A 15848-nucleotide genomic window follows, 5' to 3' on the forward strand; every position below is an offset into this window, starting at 1 on the left:
CATCGTACGTCAACGTCGCCGCCATATTGCGAGAGGCTCTGCAGTGGCGTGAAGCATATACATGTCTATGGAGAGAAGTGCAAAAAATGCCTCACTCTTGTGCTGCTTGGGGCTGTACAAACCGCTGTACGCTCCAAACCAGATCCCGGGGGATTACATTTCATAGGTAAAGCGGGACAATTGTTTTGAATATATTTGGCCATTATAAAATCCCGTTTTATAAGTCTTAACCTTAGCTAAGCTAGGCTAAGCTAGCGAAGCTATGCATTCCTGTGTTCAAGTCAGCCTCCAAACAACGTTTTGGCTAAACGTAGGCATTAACTATTTAGACTGTTCTTAGCTGTTTAGTTAACTTTTTTCAAACTTTGAAGGTTTCCTAAAGAAATTCACCTCAGTTTACAAATCTTAACCTTAGCTAAGCTAGCAAAGCTATGCATCCCTGTGTCCAAGTCAGCCTCCAAACAACGTTTTGGTTAAACGTAAGAACTATAATACGGGATTTTATAATGGCCAAATATAATCAAAACAGTTGTTTAGCCTTACCAGGGTTTGTCGTTCGACAGTAATGGAAAGAGTTTTTTGTGATTATTTAATTTAGTAGAATATTGTATTTTGAAAGCACTGGGCATTTCAGGTTGTTATAAGTAGTTTGTATATTTCGCTTTGAAATTAAACATTTCACTATTAGTTTGCGACTTTTCATTGATATACAAGCAAGTGTCCTTTATCATATCGCAATCGCATATCGCAATATTGATCTCAATAATAGCAATATGTCTTTTTCCCCAAATCGTGCAGCCCTAATTTTGTCATATTGTTGGCATATTACACCAAACAAGATTTATATTCATCAAAATGTATAATTCTTCCTCATAAATGCAGGAGACAGGATTGTTTTTGGACTTATTACAAAATACCAGAAACCTTGTAGTGGATTATGTAAAGATCAACAAAAATTCACACACATTTGTCAAGGTAGCTTTTGCTTAATTGAACATTATTGGCAAGATGTGAATCAATAATGTATTTTTTCATTAAAGAGAGTAAGAAAAAGTGTTGTGAATGAATCAGTTTGTCTGTGCTTCGTCCTCCTGCAGGGGCATGACCGCACGGGTTAACAGCGACCCAGGGAAAGGTTCCATTAGCATACTGCAGGGTGAGGGAAAGAGGCCAGAGGCTGAAAAACATTCTTCCCCGTCAAACTGCTTTAATCAATTTTATACAAGTCTCATCCTGAAAACATCTGAGGAGGGACCTGCAAAACATTCTGACTCGTGCATGTGTTCTGAAAATGTTTTTTTTCCTGTTTGTTCCTGTGCATGTTACTGGGTAAAGAGCGTTTGTTGTTCTGTAGGGGTGTGTACGTGTGTGCATTAGTAGGAATAAATCCTCCTGATTAAATCATCATCATCACTGCAGGCACCTAGCCCAGGCTGCATGTCCGGCTGGACACTGTCCAAAGAGCTGACAGACAGTCCTGGTATCCCAGCAGCCCCCTCTGGCAGCTGCTGCCCAGGGAGCTCGTCCTAGGACCCTTTGATCAGAGATCAGATTATTATAAACGAGATTAAAAATGGCTGCTGGAAAGCCAGACCCTGAAGAAGCTCTCCAGGTCTCCCAGTCTCATTCAAGCCTCTCTCCCAGCACCTGAATTCACACTGCATAAGACTTCTTGTGTTAAGCACACACATCTGGGGAGGGTCATTATAAGCTGTATTTTACATGTCATTACACATAAGATTTCATGAAGCACTACTAACACCAGAGATGCTCACTGGCATGCACTCTCTTCACCAAGTTCCCCTACCCATTCAAAACAGAACAATGCAAACGTAAAATGACCTAATATGACATTAATGAAAACATAATAAAACAGTGACTTCAGTTAATCCACAATTCTCACAGAAGTATGCAGAACTGTCCCAAACGACAGAACATACCAGCAAATACATCTGTAAAAGTCCAAGTTGTCAACCCTCTCTCTGTATGTGTATGTGTGTGTGTATGTATGTGTGTATGTGTGTGTGTATATGTATGTGTATGTGTGTGTATGCAACCAGCAAGCTGCTGGCAACCACAGTCACAGACTGAAGAAGTACTGTCCAATGACAACAGCATGTCTGCCACCACCATTTACATATTTTCCATTACACATTCCTGCTCCATCTCTGAACCTGAAGAACAGGCCCAAGAGGGGAGAGGGCGGTGAGGAAGAACCTGTGAAACATCCAGAGAAGTGTGAAAATATTGAGACTACTCTCACCCTCAAATTTCTCTCCAGATACGAGTCTGATATATTTTTTTTAGCAACACCCTTGCCTGATGCACAATATGGCCCAAAAACACTCATTCTAATCTTCTAACCACACACCACAGTGTCAGAACGAGGATCAAAATGATGAGCTTCTATGTCTTGATCTTTATTTCTTTAACTCTCTTCCTCTCTCACTCTACCCTTCTAGGAACAGTGATGTTCCCAAACCTGTACCTGAAGATACCGGAGATCCCGGGTACAAGCTCCAGGAACTGGATACAGAACTACTATGCAGCGCATGCAACAGCATATAAAACTACTGTGAGTGGAGTTTGCCCAGTTTAAACATGTTTAGGTTTAGACTCAATACACAGGATTTTTTAACAATTTAACACAATACAGATGTTTTATAGCTGCAACCATGTTTTCTACTGTTCATCCCCTTTTACATTTGTCTGTACACTCATTCATCTCCACAACATCTTTGTGTGCCATGCCCTTAAGTAAAGAACACAAGTAGAAAAAAAAACCTCTCTCATAAACATCTGTCCATGTTCTTGACTTTTTCCACTGACCACTCAATCTACTAAAGCTCAAGGGGATTTTGGCTTTTATTCACGTAATACATACAGTCTTGTTTTCCATATAAGAGAGAATTTGGAAGATTAGCTTGTTATAAAGTTTATGCAGCCATCCGAATCCCTGAGTTAAAATGTGCATGCTTTAAATGGGATCCGTACCCTCCAACTCTTATCTGCAGCAGAGTGAGAACATCCATTATAAAGAGACCACACTTTAATATTACACATTAAAATCTATTTGTTTTCAGACATAGCCTTCCAGGGAAACACTCCAAATCATAAAATACAGGAGCCATAGTCCGACTACATAATCACTCAGACTGAGGACAAACTTCTTTTGGCCCCAATAAAGGTCAGTTTATTACCGGTGGGGTGGGGTGGGGTGGCAATGCCTCTAAACCAGTGGTTCCCAACCCAGTCGCTGTTGTATCATAGTCCATATGCTCTCAGAGAACCTGAGCCAGTGTACAGCAGCAAATGCATCCTGTGACTCAAGGAGCTTAGAAAGCATGGTGAAGAATCCTTTGCGGACCACTAGTATTTCACATAATGTCCATTTTATTCAAATTTTGGGCTGATAACAAGTGACTGGTCCCTAATGTTGCTTTTGTGTGAGTGTGTGTGTCTCTCCCTCTCCCTGATACAAACTAATAAGCTTTGGCTTTCCCTATATACAATTTAGCAAAATAGAATGATGCAGTATGATTTTTGCACTATGTCCTGTGTTCATTAAACATCATACATACATGTGCCAGTGTGGTTGGATTTATTGCTATCTGAAGGACTACAGAAGGTCTTAATGAAATGTGCTTCAGTTGCAGTTACCAGCAAAGTGCCTTATAACTCCGACTAGAAAGTTCTGTGAGACGCCTTACCTGGGCCTCATCCTGTAAGACCCGGTACTGCTCCTTCCACACAGTGATCTTGGAAACTTCGTCCTTGCGCAGAGCACGCTCCTTCTTCAGCTCCGGACTCCAGAAGGTCTTGATGGAGTTCATGGAGGAGCTCAGCTTGCTCTCCTTCATGTCCACCTCCTTGCGCAGGAGATCGTTCTCCCGCAGCACCTCCTTGAGCTGCGCCTGCAGATCCATGATTGTGTTGTCCCGCGCCTGCCGTAGCGAGTGCGGCACGGTGGATGCCATGCTGGAGGTTGGTAGGTGGTGGTCACCGAAGGCGATACTGTCGCTGGCAACTTGCGCTCCCCCGGGCTGAGACACATTGCTGATGTTGGGACTACTTCCCATGCCAGTAGCCCTTACACCATAGGGAAGCCGACTTGCTCCAACAGGAGGGGCACCACCCGACCGCCCCAGTGTCATAGTGCTTTTGGGCAGGTCAGTGCCAGAGGATGACACCACCTCATTGTCGCTCAGGTACATGGGGCCAGAAGCAGCATAGGCAGCGTTAAGGGACTGTATGTTCTCCATGGAGAGGGTCTTGCCTCCACCCCCAACTCCACCGCTGCCTCCTGTGCTGCTGGTGCGCCGGTGGCCGAGCCGAGGGGACCGGGGCAGTCTGGGGGAGCGGCCAGGACTTTGGTTGCTGCCCCCTCCACTGTGATTGCCCTCTATCTTGCCCACTGAGCGGGCACTGCCATACATGGTGGCTGGTTGTGGATAGGGCAGTGTTCTGACTAGAACAAAAAACTTCCCTGAAAATTTTTGAATTTGGTCTTTTTTGGGAGCCTTAACTAAATAAATCAGCACATTTCATAGTCCATGGGTTTTAAATATCATCCGATCACTCCTGGGATGTCAAGGCTGGACGAACACTCTTGCCTGCAAAAAAAAAAAGAAAGGAGTAAGGAACCAACAGCAAAACTGGGGATATATTTTGACATATTTTATGCAAGGCTTTTAAAAAATATGTATTATAATTGTCACCTAAGACGAGGGAGCAACAGTCTTCATTTCAAAGAAAATCCATAATTTTTTCATGGGCTCAAACACATCTTGAAAATGAATTATCTTGTTTAGTAAATGTGACTGTACAGACAAGCAATTCGCGATGTACAATGACAGCAGGTTATAAATACATTCACCTAAGGTCTGTCAAACATTTATGGTTGAAAAAAGGTGGCCAAATGAGCCAGCTGGGGTCTATTCATTAACAACTTCATCTTGGACAAGTACATAGATCAAACAACAACAATATTTCTTTCCTATATAGCCCCTAATCACATACAGTATGTCTCAATGGGCTTTGACATGCCCTACAGTTGACACCTCTGACACCTGACCCTTCTGTGCAAAAAAACTCCTTTAAAAACTCTAGCAGAGAGAAAAAAGAAAGGAAGAAACCCTGGGAAGGAGTGAAACAGAGAGGAACCCCCTTCCAGGGTAGAGTGAGCGTGCACTGACTGGTATCAGTGAGTTGGAAACACGTGTTTCCTGTTGAGGTGGAACTTTCACAGCTACGGCGAAGAGGCCGTCAGTGCTGAATCTGTACCACTTTCTGATCGGTTCCGCGCATGCGCACATACGCACGCACGCAACGGTTAGGCTTGGCTCGTGGGAACACCGATGTCCTCAGAAAATTATGGAATTCGATTCTTAGTTTAGAGCAGAGCAATTCCCAAACTATTTTTCATTACTTCCAGCCAATAACTCTAATCAGAAACAGAGAAAAGAAGAAAATTAGCGTGAACCACTCATGCCAGCAAACTCTTGGTCATGCAATCAAAAAAAAAAAAAAGTGTTTATTATGTTGATTACAACGTGAAGCACTTTTTTACAAAAGGAAGAATGTGTAATATTGTGAAATAGTTTTTTGCATGATGCACATATTATTTTACATTTACATTTACGGCATTTGGCAGATGCCCTTATCCAGAGCGACTTACAACGTGCTTTCAAGTTACCATCGATGAAGAGATCAATTCCGGTTCACTAGGACCCCAACTATGAATACATCTATATAATTCACTCTGTTGTAGATTCTGTACACAAAGTTCGACAACAAGAAAATTACAATTTAATCTAAATATTCTTTAAAGAGGAAGGTCTTGAGCTGTCGTTTGAAGGTGCTCAGTGACTGAGCTGTTCTGACCTCGAGGGGAAGTTCATTCCACCACCGAGGGGCCAAGATGGAGAAGAGTCTAGATGAATGTTTTCCTTTTACCTTCAGAGATGGAGGGACCAGGCGAGCAGTACTGGAGGCTCAGAGTAAACGAGGTGCAGTGCGAGGTGTAATAAGGGCTGTGAGGTAGGATGGTGCTGCTCCATGTTTGGCTTTGTAGGCCAGCATCAGTATTTTGAACCTGATGCGTGCAGCTACTGGGAGCCAGTGAAGGGAACGTAGCAGAGGGGTGGTATGGGAGAATTTGGGAAGGTTGAAGATCAGTCGTGCTGCTGCATTTTGTATGAGTTGAAGAGGTCGGATGGTACATAGTGGTAGACCAGCTAGAAGGGAGTTGCAGTAGTCCAGTCGTGAGATTACTAAGGACTGAACCAGTAGTTGGGTGGCCTGGGTTGACAGGTAAGGGCGGATTCGTCTGATATTGTAGAGAAGGAATCTACATGAGCGGGAAAGATTGCTGATGTGAGTTGAGAAGGAGAGATGGTTGTCTATTGTTACGCCAAGGTTGTGGGCTGTTGCAGAAGGAGAGAGCTGCGAGTTGTCTAGGTAAATAGCAAGATCCTGATGTGGTGAAGAATCTGCTGGAATGAATATTAGTTCAGTTTTGGTGGGATTGAGTTGGAGGTGATGGGCTGCCATCCAAGACGAGATGTTGGTTAGACATGCAGAGATTTTGGAAGCAGCATGAAGATCAGAGGGAGGAAAGGAGAAGAGGAGTTGTGTGTCGTCAGCATAGCAGTGGTAGGATAATCCATGTGAGGAAATGACCTCACCAAGTGATCTCGTGTAGAGGGAGAAAAGGAGAGGACCTAGCACCGAGCCTTGAGGGACACCAGTGGAGAGTCTACGTGAGGTAGAGGTGGATCCTTTCCAAGTCACTTGGTAAGATCGCTCATCAAGGTAGGAAGCAAACCACTGCCATGCTGAGCCCCGAATTCCAAGCCTCTTCAGGATTGCCAAGAGAGTCTTGTGATTAACAGTGTCAAATGCAGCAGATAGGTCAAGGAGAATAAGAACTGATGACAGTTTTGCCAATCTGGCTGCATGTAGCTGCTCGGTAACCGCCAAAAGGGCAGTCTCGGTGGAATGAGCTGTTCTGAAGCCAGACTGGTTAGGATCCAGGAGGTTGTTCTGTGATAAATGGAGTGATAGCTGGTTGTAGACACAGCGCTCAAGGATTTTGGATAGAAATGAGAGGAGGGAAACTGGTCTGTAATTGTTAATGTCTGTAGGATCAGCAGTGGGTTTTCTCTATTTCCATAAAGGGTTTACAAAAGCAAAGAGTAAATGCCCAAGCTTGTATGGCTTTTGTCATAACTTTATATTGAACTACCCAGTAGTAAGGCATGACAAGTACTACATACATGCCTGTAGTGAAAACCAAAAATTATTTTCTTTAACAGAAGGACAATCCACGCCAAATGGTGCAGAGGAAAAAATAAAGGTTTTATTTCGGAAGTCTCACAAGCGTGCATGGAGCGTTCCGGGAAGGACATCTCAGCCAACCGTTGACTTGACAATCAAGTTAAAAAAAAATTCAGGAATGAATCAGAAAATTTCCAATGACGAACATGCCAGCCTAATCTCACGCAAACACATCTATCATATTCAGCATCAGGTCATCTTGCTCTGTGAAGTACAAGACATAACATGACTTTACATTATGACAGAGAGCATTATTTTACGCAGCAGGGTGTGTGTGCGTGCATCATGGGCCTCCAGTCTCTTCGCGGGCTGTGCTGGTAATTCAGATCACCTTGGCTAAAGGTTTTTCAAAATTCCTTCAGCCAGCACACAGGCTCAGTTTTCTACCATTTAAGATCATAAGAGTATATTTACATTTATATACATTTTCCGTGTGAAAGGCTGTGTGTGTGTCTGCCACAGCTCAACGAGCCGAGCCTCCATGTTCTGTGCTCACACAACGCACTGTGCCGCCATGCTTATACTCCAGTGCACAGCGAAGACAAGCCAACTCAGGCTCAAGTGAGTCGGCGTGTTGCTCTGCTTCCACAGTGCGATACCCTCACATTGCCAGCTGGGAAGGGTGTTAAAAAATATTGATAAAGCAATATGTCGTGATTTTTTACCTGCCGATATTGTATCACTACAAGGACCCGAAATATCGATATTTTTGTATACAAATTCAATCCACCGCATAGTGCTCTTGAGCGTTTTCTTTAGAGAGGTCAAAAGAGATGAGAATCAGCATGCGACCACAACCTCCACTCCTGTAGATGGTGCTGTACAGCTGTATACTTTGAATTACTCCATGACATTTTAGACATATTTTTACATTTTCAGTGAACTGTAGAATGTTGCAATATGTACAGCATCACAATACATTGTGATATAATCGTATCGTAACTCATATATTGTGAGATCCCTGCCAAGACACACCCCGGGACTGGCATAATAAACTTTTTACAGACAGCAGTGAGCAGCCATGAAAGGTGCCCGGGGAGCAGTGTGTGGAGATGGTACCTGGCTCAAGTGCACCTTGGTGGTTCGGGATGGTAACATGCAACCTTCTTGTTATCTTAAGTTTGCAAAGATATCATAACTTTGGTCCTCGAAGTCCGCATCTGATGGTGCTTTGCTCAGTGGCACCTCAGTGGTACCTTGGCGAATCGGGATTCGAACCGGCAACCTTCTGATTACAGGACCGCTTCCTTAACCGCTAGGCCACCACTGCCCCCATGCATGCGGGCTCTCTTTTGCTTGCTCAAGTGGCATCAGGGAGCCAGAACTCCCAGGAGTCTTGGGATGTCTGGCATTTGTATGTCTCCATTTAAAATTAATGTAAATATACACACGATGCCAATTTCAGCCATTTTCATAGTGATCGTGAAAAATTGCCCATCCCTACAATGACCTCAGTTTCATCTGGTTATGAATGAAACCAAAAGACCTGACAGGTTACCCTCCTATTTACTTCGGCAAACCAGTTATTATTTAATAATAAAACAATTATTAATGTATAATATATCTACAATAAGGGCAGTGCACAATGTTGGCCTGTTAATCTAAACCTCAGTTGTATATGTAAAAAGTTAATTGAAAGTAACGAAATATGGTTTTGATTTGTGTTAAACTAAAACTAAAAGCTATGGAGTTTCACACCCTGGCTGAATATACACACGCTTTTAATTTAGAATATTAAATGTACAGTACAAAGTTGCACAAAGATGAAGAAACTTGAAGATGAGAAGACAGTGATGAAGTCTCCTCATCAAGGTATAGAGTTATATCAATATAAAAACAAATTCATATATTTATACATTTAATGTACATAAATGGTTATTGCAGTTCAGAAATTCAGCAAAGGTTAAATACATCAAACATAATCCCAAATTCCACATATTTACAAAAAAAGAGAACATGAGTGAAGTGGAGTGAATGCACCTAATCGTACTACCTTTACAAAGGAAAAAAGGGAGTTTGTGCACTAGTATACAGTACACAGAATGTGGTCACATCAAAGGCACAAAGCAGCCATTTGTTCAGAAAGCTGCTGTTTGCTTGCATGATCATACAGGGGAAAAACATTATTGGTTCATTTCATTTGAAGAAGCACCAATGACTTTAGAGGCAAAGTGCCACCAACATACAAGCCTGGACGGCTGAATGTTGAGTGCAGAATTGGAGAGGTGAGTCGCTATAAACTTGCTTGTACTGCATTATAATCTCAATATATTAGAAATTTTCAAGGCAATGAATGAAATCATGATTTTATTATGATTAGCATACACAAGTATTTTGTGATTTCTACAAAACTAAAAATCACATTACACTCAGTGAATTGTCTCAATGAATAAATGTAAATAATCTAACACTTCAGTTGAAATCCACCATAATCGCCCTTTTAGTTAATATTTATTAAATATATTAAACACAGTAATTTGTTTATTATCTACAATGCTCTAATACATGAAGGTCTTAATATAACGTCAAGTAAATTGGTCCAAAAATAAATGCTACTGTAGTTGCACATTGATATAAAAAAAGTGATAAACTTTGAACACTCACATAAATAACAGGACCATCTGGAGCTCTTAATTTAATAACACTTATGACTACAGTGCCAACAACATTACAGAAAATGTAAGCAAACAAACAAAAAAAAAAAAAAACGCTGAGCCTGTTCCAAACCACGACCCATCAGCATAGTCTGATTTGGCGCACAGTTGGGCGTATGATGCACCCACTTCCCTCCTCCCACGTTTCAGCTGACGAAGCGTTCCTACATTCACTGAAGGAATGCTAAAGCAAATATTCACCCGACTTAGGGCCTGACAAAAAACAGGCCATTAATAAATTGTGTATTTTTAGTCTGTTAACCAGGGCCAAGGAATGTCCAGAGGGGATTTTATCAGACCCTGTGTCTTCGCCCCCACATTCTAAAGATTTCCACATAATTGGGCTACTTGGTTTAAACATAGACACACTGTGTTTAAATCAGTCTGTGTCATGATGAGTTGTACTGTGCTGAACAGAAATCCAATGAAAATTCTACTATGGCACTATGCAAAGTCATATTGCTTTTATTAATTTAGCTCATGAGGGATTTGGTTGCAAATAAACAGACGAGTATAGTGGACATCAGCAGAAGGACAAAGCCTTTTCCTAGGCCCGGGTATAGGAAGAAGTTCATGCCTCGGAGGGACAGTAGGGAAGTGGAGTCAATGTTCAGAGATGGCCAGACTCTGCCTCTCGTTCCTCAGCAGATCATGTAAACACATAAACACACACTCGGACCTTGAGACCTTCAACCCTTTCTTCATGCTATATACTTGTTGTTCAGGCTCAGAATAGCCTGAAGTGAGTTCATCCAAGCCCGACAACATAGAAGTATCCCGGGAGACCGTAACCTCAGCCATGATATTGTGGAAACATTAGATGTAAACACACACACACACACACACACACACACACACACACACACACACACACACACACACACACACACACACACACACACAGAGTGCACCTGAGACACAGCTGCAGCCGAGAAAAGCAAGGCAGCCATCTGCCAGTCAGAGCCCCAGGCCTGTGGCTCACACCTGCACACAGCAGGCCAGGGAGCCACCACTGACCCCGGCCAGGCCCTGAGAATTAGCACTCCACCAGCAGTGAGGGAGCTGGAAAGAAAAACGAGCAAAGGCGCCGTGCGAACCTGCCGCCTCTCCCATTCTCCACAGGCTTCGGAAATATTTCTACAGGTGCCCCGTATTGGTTGTCCCATAACTACCCCAGAAGGGTCAACATAAATGCGAAGCCGCAATGTTATTCACTGTGATGTGTTTATGTAAGGGATAATGGACAGCATGTGGACGTTCATGTATCAAATATTACATGAAATTTACAATATTTGATGTCGTATCAGGGCAGTGGTGGCTTAGCGGTCAAGGAAGCGGCCCTGTAATCAGAAGGTTTGCCGGTTCGAATGCCAGTCCGCCAAGATGCCACTGAGTAAAGTACCGTCCCCACACACTGCTCCCCGGGCGCCTGTCATGGCTGCTCACTAAGGATGATGTATAAAAGCAGAGGACACATTTCGTTGTGTCACCGTGTACTGTGCTGCAGTGTGTCAGAATGACAATCACTTTCACTTCCATAACTTCCATGGTGCATTACTTCCGTTGTGGCTTTTGCATTTGCATTGAGCCTTCCGGGCCACCGTACAGGCCTAACCACGATCCTAGAGGGGGTGTGAGTGTTAAGTTAAGGTTGCATGATGTTTAAAAAAATTATTTTATCTAATACAATGATGATAAAATTCCTCATTATTTTATGACTCAATTACTGTAAGGCAAACCTTTGAAAATCCCACACAGTTGTGAAGAAAATTTAATCTCTCTGTAGACCATTTCACTGTGTTAGATCACAGAGAACAGACTGTCCTGCCCTAAAAATATAATATTTCACGTCACTGTCTTTGGTATTGCAAAACCTATAGCATATGACAACAATTAAAACAGGTCAATATCAAAAGAGAAGCAATAGGAACAGGCCGTCTGGACATGAGATGAGGAAAAACAGGGCTCATAGATGAAACGGCTTTTGTCACTGTGGTAATTCACAGCGACAAAATCCTGGCATTCTTTGTGCGTGTTACGAGCGTTATACTCCGCTTCACCTCCTTAGCATTTTCGCATCTCTCTTGTGATAAACCAGCGTGGCTTGGCTTTAACAAGAGTGGGTGTGGCTTTAACATGGGACACATCTGATTGGTGAGCATGACTGTCTATCACACAGGGATGTCAGCGTAAAGGGACGTCAGGGACATGGGGTTGGAACATGCATGCTTGCATCCGGTGGACTACATTATTTTCTATGGCTTGCACAGTGTTGTCAGTGCCGAGTCCAAAACACTGGCCCGGTCGGTATAGCACGTGCACAATGGTGCACAATTGATGGCTTGCGTGCGCACTGCGGTTTAAGTTGAAACAGGTAGGTTTTAGTCACGCGGCTACGATGACGCACTATTTCTAACGGAGGGCAGGAAGTAAAAATGGAGAATACGTCTTTAGTGGAAAGCGTTGCAGAGAGTTTGTATTGTATGTATTTAGGCCCAGTGTCTTGACAGCGATTCAGGCAATAATAAATGAATTAATAAATATCTGAGAATCAATTTTTTGACAACCCAACTCAGCACATAGATCTACCATACCTCCCCACAAATGATGATACCATACATGGGACTAAAACACAACAGGACCTTTCATTTGTACAAGGGGGCAGAGGCAGAGCCAGAGGCAGGGATAACTAAACATAGGAGCTACACCGACATGATGTCTCATGTTTCAGGGTTCTGCCTCAGGATGTTAGTGTGGTTGTCCCCATCTGGACATCTTGGTGTAAGTGGCGTGGGTGTACCCTTCACCCGGCTCCCGTGTGCGAGGCCTTGCAGTGGTGGCCTAGTTGTTAAGGAAGCGGCCCCGTAAACAGAAGGTTGCCGGTTCGAATCCCGATCCGCCAAGGTGCCACTGAGGTGCCACTGAGCAAAGCACCGTCCCCACACACTGCTCCCCGGGCGCCTGTCATGGCTGCCCACTGCTCACTCAGGGTGATGGGTTAAATGCAGAGGACAAATTTCACTGTGTGCACCGTGTGCTGTGCTGCTGTGTATCACATGTGACAATCACTTCACTTTAAAATGAGACCTTGGCCCTTGTTTGTCCGCGTTGAGCCGCAAGTGCTCCAAAATGGAGGGTAAAATTGTGTTCATCATTGCACACGATGTAATGGCGCAGTCACACCGGATGCACTAGCCACCTGACGTCTGCCTCTCAGGGTACTGAATGTTGGGAGGGACCAAACTGGCGGGAAGCTCTCTAAATGAAGAACGCTCACTTTCCGGCACGGAGCATCCTTCCGCCAGACGGCAGGGCGCACCTGGCCAGGCTCCCCCCTCTTCTCCTTCTGTTTCTCGGTTCCCGGCTCTCTACAGTAAATTCACACAGTCAGGGCTGGGCCGCAGATCCCCAACAGAAAGTTGTCATTCTAACCATGGCTTAATTTGGATCAGGTGATCATTAACATCTTAATAATGTATGTGGCCGGTTGAAAGCGCAGGGGGTGGCAACCAAAGCGTTCTGTCTAACAAAACATTCTGGATCCTCCACATGTACTGCTGCTATACAGGGTGGTAGCAGGGTGGTAGTGGCCTAGTGGGTAACACACTCGTCTATGAGCCAGAAGATCCCACTTAGTACCATTGTGTCCCTGAGCAGGACACTTATCCCTAAGTAGCCAGTCCAGGGGGGACTGTCCCTGTAACTACTGATTGTAAGTCACTCTAGATAAGGGTGCCTGATAAATGCTGTAAATGTAAATACAGCTGCCTCGTTTGATGGAATAAACCCTTGCATTCACTTCCAATGGAGTTAACCTTCCCCCATGGGCTTATGGGATGGATACCAAACCGCTGAACTTTTATGCAAATAAGAACCAAATATATTTTATAAGTGGCCGGTCGGAAGTGGAAATGTCAGCCAGCAGTCTGTCAGACTGTTTCCTGCAACAACACTCAACATCCAAACTGGGTCCAAAACCCAGACTGGGTCTCAGAGGGCCTAGCCAGAGGCAGGGATAACTAAACATAGGAGCTACACCGACATGATGTCTCATGTTTCAGGATGTTAGTGTGGTTGTCCCCATCTGGACATCTTGGTGTAAGTGGCGTGGGTGTACACTTCACCCGGCTCCCGTGTGCGAGGCCTTGCGCCGGGACAAGCTGACATTAATGTCTACTCTCCTCGGGAGCGGGTGGGCCGCCACCGCCACCCATGCAGCCATGTTCACACCCATCAGGAAATGCAAACACAGGTTCCAAACACACACACACACACACTATCAGCAAACAGTCAATATGGGAAGGGATGCTGCTCTGCTTCTTATCAGCGTGTGCGTTGTACAAGGGGACAGTACAACGTGTCACAGATACAGGGAAGATAAAAAAAAAAGTGATTGTCATTGTGAAACACTGCAGCACAGCACACGCTGACACAACGACATGTGTCCTCTGCATTTCACAATCACCCTTGGTGAGCAGTGGGCAGCCATGACCGGTGCCCGGGGAGCAGTGTGTGGGGACGGTGCTTTGCTCAGTGGCACCTTGGCAGTTCGGGATTCGAACAGGCAACCTTCTTATTATGGGGCCGCTTTCTTAACCGCTAGGCCACCACTGACCCCCATAATATTCATAATATGCTCTCATGTGTCAGACCATCATAGCGCTGCACAGAATGCCTATAGAGTCTAAATACATGTTCCGGTAAACTAGTTCTGTTCATCTGTATTCTGGCAGGGTGCTTTCAACTCGCTTCTGCACATGTTGCACAGGAGAAGTGATAAAAAAATAAAGAATCTAAAATAACATTTCAAAATGAAACCCACTCTTATCAAATAGTTTAAAGATGTGAGGAATTAAATAACCAGAAAGGAGCTCAGCGTGGTCTTTTTTTTCCCATTTCAATCGCACCATGCTTCAGAAACCCAGTATTAAGTTAACAAGCAAAAGTTGGCGAATGAAACGATGCAGTAATTAACGTCATATAAGTTAGTACTGGAAGAAACATGCGTAGGATCGACTCTGGAAAAACTGTATTTGAAGCCACCGCACTTGCAAGTTCCACACGCAAACCAGCGATTCTGGCGGATTATTACCGAGGCGCGTTATCGATGCACCGTCCATCACGAACAACCGGAACGTGGGACGAAAAGAGAGTAAAAGACACATCCGCTGCGTGCGAACAGGTGAGGGGGGAGCGCGTAATCCGCGTCGGGCGGAGAAGAAAGTGTCCGGAGGAAAGGTAGGCTGCTACCTGCTAGCGGAAAGCGGCGGTGGAAGGAGACGCCCGTTCGACACCCTCGTTTATTTTATTATTTTTAAAAAAAGGCGTTTCTTCTCCTTCTCCCCCCCCCAACCCCAACCTTCCTCCATTGCTCGCTCACGCAGCGGCACTTCGGGACCCTTCCCACTCGCGGCGACCACGCACAGTTATAATCCCGACACCCGTCCACGTTGCGCCGACGCGGGCTCGGAACGCGTCCGAGCGGCGCCTGCGAAGAGTGCCGGACTCACAGGAAAGTGGGGTGGCTACGTCCGAGCAGCGATGAAAAGCTCTTTTTTTTTCCCAAACGCTCTCCGGCCTCTCACGGACGCTTACCAGGCCGCCTTGGGTCGCTCCGTGCGGCCCGTTATCCCGCGGAAGGCGTAGTCTCGCAGAGGATCCCTCTTTTTCGCGCACGAATACTTCTCGCTGTCTTTTTTCCTGTCTTACCAGCGCTACCAGGGCGCCTCAGTGACGTATGGCGGTGTGTCGTTCCCAAGCGAACGAGTCTTTTCGGGAGAACGAGTCGAACCGATTCTTTCTCGTGAACAAGTCTCTTCCTCGAATGAGTAAATACTACAAATTCGGATGACTGGA

General features: G+C 44.5%; 1 protein-coding gene across 14 annotated transcripts in view; it reads right to left on the bottom strand.

Moving 5' to 3' along the window:
- Positions 1 to 15741, bottom strand: part of erc1b (ELKS/RAB6-interacting/CAST family member 1b) — a 175540-nt gene extending 159799 nt beyond the window's left edge. For 11 of the 14 annotated variants that reach the window (XR_003742533.1, XM_028954403.1, XM_028954411.1 and 8 more), the window contains exons 1-2: positions 15588 to 15741; positions 3711 to 4613 (exon numbers count right to left, since the gene is read on the bottom strand). Coding sequence is in view for 13 of the 14 variants with exons in the window: in XM_028954403.1 (XP_028810236.1) it covers positions 3711 to 4436 (726 nt within the window). In the remaining variant the exon portion in view is untranslated. Of the gene's footprint in view, positions 1 to 3710; positions 4614 to 15587 lie in introns of those variants that run through there. The other 3 variants (XM_028954412.1, XM_028954409.1, XM_028954408.1) reach the window with 1 other exon arrangement.
- Positions 15742 to 15848: the final 107 nt, after the last annotated feature.

The sequence above is a fragment of the Denticeps clupeoides genome, chromosome 15 (genome assembly GCF_900700375.1).
Source record: "Denticeps clupeoides chromosome 15, fDenClu1.1, whole genome shotgun sequence".
Lineage (NCBI taxonomy): Eukaryota > Metazoa > Chordata > Actinopteri > Clupeiformes > Denticipitidae > Denticeps > Denticeps clupeoides.